The sequence below is a fragment of the Primulina tabacum genome, chromosome 11, assembly GCF_025594145.1.
Source record: "Primulina tabacum isolate GXHZ01 chromosome 11, ASM2559414v2, whole genome shotgun sequence".
NCBI classification, from domain to species: domain Eukaryota; kingdom Viridiplantae; phylum Streptophyta; class Magnoliopsida; order Lamiales; family Gesneriaceae; genus Primulina; species Primulina tabacum.
The window spans coordinates 26,356,303-26,364,186 of record NC_134560.1 but is presented as its reverse complement, the minus strand read 5'-3'; the positions used below and the strand labels follow the sequence as shown (position 1 = coordinate 26,364,186).

General features: G+C 38.0%; 1 protein-coding gene across 1 annotated transcript; it reads right to left on the bottom strand.

Annotated features, from left to right (window-relative positions):
- Positions 1-5,566: 5,566 nt before the first annotated feature.
- LOC142518271 (uncharacterized) lies at positions 5,567-6,597 on the bottom strand. Its single transcript, XM_075621013.1, has one exon. It carries the CDS (start codon positions 6,439-6,441, stop codon positions 5,764-5,766), a length of 678 nt encoding a protein of 225 aa, XP_075477128.1. The 5' UTR covers positions 6,442-6,597; the 3' UTR covers positions 5,567-5,763.
- Positions 6,598-7,884: the final 1,287 nt, after the last annotated feature.

The window sequence follows — 7,884 nt, the reverse complement described above, 5'->3', positions numbered from 1 at the left end:
GAAGGGTACGTGGGTTTTGCGAGGGTCAAATGCTCGGCTAGTTGTGCATGAAGTGTTAGGGCTCGACCAGGTCTTGAGGAGAGATCTTACTGGATGTGGTTAGGTCCTAGGAATGGTCCTAGCAGGGCTAGGACTCGCGCAACAGGGCTGTAGAAGAGTCCTCGCTTGATAGGACTCTTCCCGTGGGGGGGTTTCTTGGTTGGCCGAGAGTTCTCAGAGGGCGGCTCAGTATGGGGCTGGGCTAGGTGGTCTAGTCAGTACCCTAGGATGGTTCAGACAGGGGTAGGAAGGGACAGGGCTCGTGGTGGCTCGAGCAAAAGCCCACGCGAGGGAGACCCACGCACGCAAGGGGGCGCGCAGGCTGCTAGCTGTTGCAGATGGCTCGCTACTTGGGTTCAAGGGTCTCGGCTGGGCTTGGTTGGGTCTGGGCGTGGTCCAGGGTCGGTTAGGGTCAGGTGGTCTTGGTGGTGGCTCGGCTGGAAGTGTCCTAGGTTGACTAGGAATCTATTAGCGTGAGTTGTAGAAGAGTTCAGTTTCGGGTCTTGTTCTAGAAGGCTTGTGTGTGGGTTAGGGTTAGGTTCTACGGGTCAGGGCTGGTCAAGAGGGTGTCTAAATGGGTTGGCTCGGGTTTTGCTCAAGGTGGCTCGACCATGGCTCGAGTAAATTGGGAGATGGCTCGGGTTGTTCACATAAGGGCCATATTTCGAATTAATAAGAATAAAAATTGAAACCATGGGTCCACGGGTGTGGTTGATGGCTCACAAGAGTAGTTTAGGTAATAAAAGTCTATATTTAAAGTTTGGAATCAAAATATTGAGTTTTATCCAGAATTTAATCGCCTCTCGAATAGTTAATTAAAAAATTAATTGAAAACCCTCGAATCAAGCCGAATAAAATTGTAAAAAATTATATTTAACCATAAATAACTATTTGGAATAAACCCATGTAATTTAAAGTATGAAAAAGGTAAAATCGAGAATTTTTACGTCTAGGGATAAAACGGTAATTTTACACTTGGAAAATACGTAAAAACTTGGCAGCGTCCCGAAGGATCTTAGCGCATGTTAAATTATAATTTATGATTTAATGAAAAATTGGTATTTTATGATTTATTGTATACCTGTGCAATTTATACTGTATAAAATGTTATTTTTGGAAAGTTATAATATTTTATGTTTTTAAAAGAAAATAAAAAATGTTTTGAGGGATGTGAATTGACTATGACAAATGATATATGATTTTGTGGGGATGTCGTGAGGGGAAAAGGCCACATAGAGAGCCCATTTACGGGAAAAGGCCCCAGAGGGAGCCTGTCTATGGGAGAAGGCCCCCGAGGGAGCCCCGACGATCGTATTTCCACGGTGGAGCCTAGTGCCCACCCCCTTGGGCCATGTGGAGCTGAAGACTGATCAATCGAACAAAGGATAAATGCTAGTCACTTTCGAGGATCAAACTTCACCTAAAATGATAAAGGATTAAAAGCTTTACGGTGAAAATGATTTTATGAAATATGATTTATTTATGCTGAAAATGATTTTAAATGGTTTATTTATGTTTAAAAGCTATTTTAAATAAAAGTATGATTTTTAAATGCATGTGAGTCTATATGTATTATTTGCTAATTATGTTTAGAACGTGCTGAGTCATTAGATTCACTAGGTTTGTATGATGCAGGATTTGACGATATTTTTGGAGGCGCTGATGATTGAGTAGATCGAGTGCAGCAGTACACTCCCGAGGATCTTTATGTTTCCGCACTAGCTTGTTAGATAAAATATTTAAAGATTTATGATAATGATTTTATTAGATATATTTTTATGCATTAATTTTTGGTTAGTTGATAATTTAGGGATATTTTATACATTTGATATTTAAATGTTAAATTATTATGATTTATGAAAATGCTAAGTTATTTTAATTAGTATTTTCGATTTTATGATTAAAAAAATCGAGGTCATTTCAGAATCCCTGGTTACACTGCATTGATTCCTACATAATTCGAGACTACACACAATCTCATCACCTAATAACCTTCAATGGAGTCGGTAAACGAATCAAAGTGCAATGTTAGTACGTAGAGCTTCCATATTGTCTCGGGTCAAAGAATAATGTTTTACAACCATAACTGCAGACTTGTAAGGCTTGAGATTTATTAGTCTTCATTGATGTGATATTCGGAAAATATGAGTATGCATGACATGTAATGAGAGGCGCTAAATGAGATTATGAAGTGTTGCATGAGATATAGACCGCACCCGCGGTAAGGAAAGGACAGCACCCGCGGTTATGGTTCATGAAATATGGAAGAGTTACAGTAGCATGAGCGCACCCGCGCTAGGAAGCTACTGTACCCGCGGTGGATGGACAGAGAGTTGGAGATTATTTACAGAAGTGACACCGCACCCGCGGTGAAGAAGTACCGCACCCGCGGTGCATGGCCAGTAGGGTAGGAAATTTTATGCGAAGCAAGACCGCACCCGCGGTCCACAAGACACCGCACCCGCGGTCGTCGAATGTTGGAAAATGAAAAGTGGTGCCGAAGCTTAAGCGCACCCGCGGTCTAGACGAAGCGCACCCGCGGTGCCCTGTGCGAGAAAGCCACCCTTGATTCTTATGTTGACACATGGTATATATATATATCCACTTGGGCTGAGTCATTCTTCTTCATTTCCTGAGGAGAGAACCGAGAGTTATTCCAAAAAGAGGTGAAAGGCTTCTTTCATTTTAGAATTGAGCTTGTGCAAGATTTAGCCATCCAAACTTTAGTCCAAGTTGAGATTCTTGTTCCTCTTGACAAGGGCTTCAAAAGGGTATACTTTCTATATCTTTTCATCATGTTTTGAAGTTGACATGTGGAGGAAATTCAGATATGTTTGTGATTATATGTTCTTGAGATCATAGACGTCGTAGAATCGTAAACGGATCGATTATCGGATGTCATATACAATTGTTATGAAATTCCAGCATATATGTGCATGAGATTATGCAGATTTTCAGAGTTTGAAATGGTTATGGTATTGACTATGAGTTGAGGATATATATGTTGAGATTTGAATTGATCGGTATCGAGAAACTATGCCGTTATACCGTCGAATTGTATCAAGATTTGATATTGAACCGTACTAGTATTAGTTTGAGTTGTGATTTGATATTGTGCATCTCAACATTGTCATTTCAGATTTGGATTGACAGGTTCGATATCCCTACTTCGAGACTTCGAATTATTCCAACGACAAGAAAGGTATAATTCATGTGAATTCGGGAGATACGACTCGAATCAGACTTGGTTGGAGTTTCCCTAAATCACATACTAGATTTGTTATTTATATTTGAGTATGATTATGTTTTGTTTATAGATTTATATTCAAGCATTGAGATAGGAGAGTCATTGGCAGACTTGCTAAACTAGACGTTCGGTGGTATCGACGCTTCGGATCAGATTCAATCCGATTGTAGACATTCGATACAGACGGGGCCGAAGTTTAGGAATAAGACGTACAGTTACCCCGATTGGGAGGGTAGGTGACAGACAATGACGTCTTATTCACACCGGGATCCCTAGAGTTAGAGTTGAGTCGAGTCAAGACATGATTTGATTTGAATTGCATGTTTATATAGATTGGTTTCATAGACTATGGAACCCATAGTTATTGCTTGCATTCATGATTTATGATTATGTATCAGCATGCATACATGTTTTATACTGGGATTTGTTCTTACCGGAGTTTCCGGCTGTTGTTATGTCTGTATGTGTGCATAACAACAGGTGGGGCAGGATCAGGGGCGCGACAGAGATGAGAGATGGACATAGCGTGGTGATCACGGGCGTAGCAGATGAACTAGTAGTTGTACTTTTGACATGTACTGTACTTAAATACTGGTTTGTAGAATATGGACAAAACAAGACATGTATATTATGTTTGTTGTAATGAAATAAATATAGAACTATCTTTTGCTTAAGTTATAAACATGTGAGTTAATGTTAAAAGCAAAATTTTGACCCGTATATTTTAACAATGATCCGATTAATCCCGAAAGGAACTGAGTCAGAGCCCGGGTCCCCACAAGACTAATCTACTCGATAAGTGATAACCACTTGAAAAGTCCGAGAGATGGTTGTTCAGTAACTCATCCAATAGTAACTCATCTATATGAATAGATATCTCCATACCCTTATCAATAAAACATGGTATTTATATCACATATATTAGTCTTAAGTTCGGGTGACCTTTATCTTTTATTTTAGGTGGCTGAATCGGCTACGAACTAATTTAGATTATACAGAACACTTCCAAATGAATTTCATGATCTATGTTGAGAGGCAGAACTCGTGATATTTCAATGTATATTCAAATTATTTATCTATGCAGTTTGCATTAATATACATATAAAGTATATGTCATAATCGGTTAAAGTCGTAAAATGTAATTAAAATAAAGATTATTTTACATTAGAGTCAATAAAATTCAAATCGCATTTTGGTTTGTTGGACATCTACTCTGACAAACAAAACCTCTATCGAGCCACCATAAACCACGAATACTGGATCACCCTATGATTAACAGGTTATCTTGTGAGGCTGATCCCAAAAGTTTTCTCGTTCTTTCAATGTCATGTTATGCCCAGAAACCGAGATTTCTTTCAGGCAAAACATTAACAAACCTCCACAAGATATATATCATAGTGAGTGCTACAGATAATGAAGAATGTGGAGGAGCGCGTTAGCATTCTACAAAGCTTTACATAAAACGAACTTACATTGTTGATTTAAAAAAATAGATTACAATACTTGAATTTCAAAGCTTTTTCTTACATTCCTACAATGTATAGCCCATTACCCACCCAAACCCCAAAAACGTTTGGCTACTAGTCAGTTGAATCATGAAATAGAGAGCCATAACAGGTGATTCATGTTGTTATTACTGACTGAGATATCTTTATATTTGTTATCAATTTGACTAATATAAGTTTGTTCGTATCATTTACAACCTACGTACAAAACTACGTACAACATCATTCTTTAATTGACCACATGAGAGCAACTGCAAACAGCAGAAAATTCATGTTTGTACAAGAGCATCATCATTGAATTTGAAGCATTTTCTTGACCCACTAAAATTCAAACCATGCGAGAGGATGTTATAGTCTTATAGATGATACTTGATATCTAATTTGATCACCATACTTATTTTGATTTATAAGAAAATTTAAGTCAATTTCATGAAATATAGTCACGACCACGCCCCACTCGAGTTACCCAAAAGTTCGAGCAATTCACAAATTCCAAGCTAATCACTAAGATACCTGTATCCAAGCCAGCCGCTGGTTTGATAAATTACACCTTCCAAGACTCAAAATCTGTTATTTGATCTCCAACCCGTCAAATTCTTTCACATCCCTATCAAGCAGGTCACCAAGCATGGAATTCCAGATAAATGTGTACAAAGGAAGAATTTTAGAAATGGAATTTACACAATCATGGTATAAATGGTTGCCTGAGCTAGCACATCAATTATTAAAAAACAATGACAAAAGATAGAAAAAAAAAAAACAGAGGGAACTGGTGTTAATCCAATCTACATCAATAAATTGATCAGTTCAGTCCTTCATCAAGAAAAGCTACAAGTAATTTCTTGGTCCACAACGCCCTTACACGAGCAAGAAAGTATCAAGTCCTATGAAAAGAAACTGAAAGACTATATCTGAATTAACATTAGATCCACAGCTTCTTTCATCCAGCCAAATCATCAAACGTTGTAGGCTCTAGCCACTTTGCTTGGCTAAACGTGGCGAGATTCTCAACCCGACGTCGGCGCTCAACACCGCAGCCCCAATCCTTCTTCCGCCCTTGAACAGTTTCTTCTTCACCTTCTTAATTGTCACTTCATCCACAACCACATCCGCACCATTTCTCTTGCTCCTGGTCCGACCGGCCACAGCTCCACTTACGTCGCCATTGTTATCAGCGCCTTTCGCAGGCATCCCACTCTCCCTCGCCACCCTCTCAAAATCGTCTCCTAACTTCCTCACGGGTCCCATCTTCGTACCCGTATGCACTTTCTCTTCATCTACTAAACCAACAACTCGTCGCCGCTTAATCGCCACAGGAGCAGGCGGCGGAGACGGGGTTTCACTAGATCTTCTTTCGCTATACGCAGAGCCCTTGATAGGCTTCTTCTGATTTTCCGATTTCTTGAAAAGCTCCTTCTCTAGCTGCACCCGAAGCTTGTTGACATTTCCCTCGATTCGACCCTGGAGGCGGTGGCGCTTGAAACTGAGGCCCCCCATTGACCAGTGAGCCTCATTGGCCCACGAGATTAGCGGGTCCATCACGGGTATCGGTGGATCTACTCTCACGTCATTCAGTTTCACGTCGGTGTAGATCCACGGCCGAGGAAGGCTGCTGCCATAAAACTTTCCGGGACCTAAGGGCACAACCATGGCTCCGGCGGCTCTGTATGCGCTTGTTATCCGCCTCGATGCGTTTGAATGTGAAAATCAACGATTGTAGACGTGAAATGCGAGGGTTGTGAGGCGTACTTTGTAGCGGGTTGATGGGACGTTGGCGGGAAACTTGGCGCCATAATCAAGATTCAGTGCCGCTCTTTGCCCGCCATTTGAAAATTGAACTCCCGGACTCCCGGGTTCTTTAGAATTAGTGTACTGAAGGAAAACGCAGCATAATAATTTTTATAATTTATTTAATTATATTTGAATGAAGACTAAAATATAATTATAAAAAATGATAAAAAAAATTATAAATATAATTTTGATATATGAATTAAAAAACAAATTTAAAAAAAAAAAGACTCAAACAATAATTGAACCGTCAACTTAATACTTAAGAAGCAAAATAATATATATGTTGAGTTACATGTGACTTGTATTAAAATTTTAACAAATTAATATATATAATTATTAAAACAAACAATGACACCAAAAATTACCTAATCTAAATGTCTCCAACTTAGTAATATATTATAGAAATATTGACGAACGTGAAATTATTATATACTGACCATCCTACACACCTTAGGTATTACATAATGCATAAATATTATATGTTTATATGATAAAAGTACTTATATTTTCATGATATTGTATGAATAGAATAAAATTTTAGTTATTAACTAAATGCATTATTTGGAAGATGAAAAATATTTATCGATAAAAGATGATAAAATTTTTAACCTCATTATATATTGATATTTGAGATACATACAAATATTAACAGACACGAACATGCGTTGTGTGTGGAACATAATAAATAAATATGATGTATTGTGTATATATAATATACATATGATTTGATTATGTCATCCTAACGGCCAGGTATATACATTGGGGTATCTAAAACATATGAAATATTACATGTTATATTTCAAATTTACGTGCTTGTTTTTTCTTTCCCTCGACTCATTTTGTTTGTAGAACAGAAAGCATAGTATTTCATTGTATTAGAAAATTATAATTTACTACATTGGATTTAAAATAAAATTAGTAAAAATGTGTTTTAATTAACATTACAACTTTTATATTATCAACTTTGATAGGATCGATTAACGTATCAAGAGTGTTTAGAAGGGGGTTTGAATAAACACTCACAATTAAAACTGATATTTTCGAATTTTGAGTTCAGTTTGGTGACAAACTGATTTTCGGAATCTTGTTGGTTAATGACAATCAGTTAAACAAAAGTAGTTGCGGAAAATAACTGACTGAAAGATAGAATACGAAACTGAAATAAAATAGACAAGGGTTGTTTCTGGATGTTCGGAGAATTTAATTACTCATACGTCACCCCTTCTATCTCAAGGATAGGATATCCACTAAAAGACTTTGATCAAATACAAGAATTGTACTGACCCACTTCAGTTTGGACTT

What these genes read in the sequence shown, in the direction of transcription:
- LOC142518271 (XM_075621013.1), bottom strand. Translation starts at nt 6,441, where the DNA reads ATGGTTGTGCCCTTAGGTCCCGGAAAGTTTTATGGCAGCAGCCTTCCT.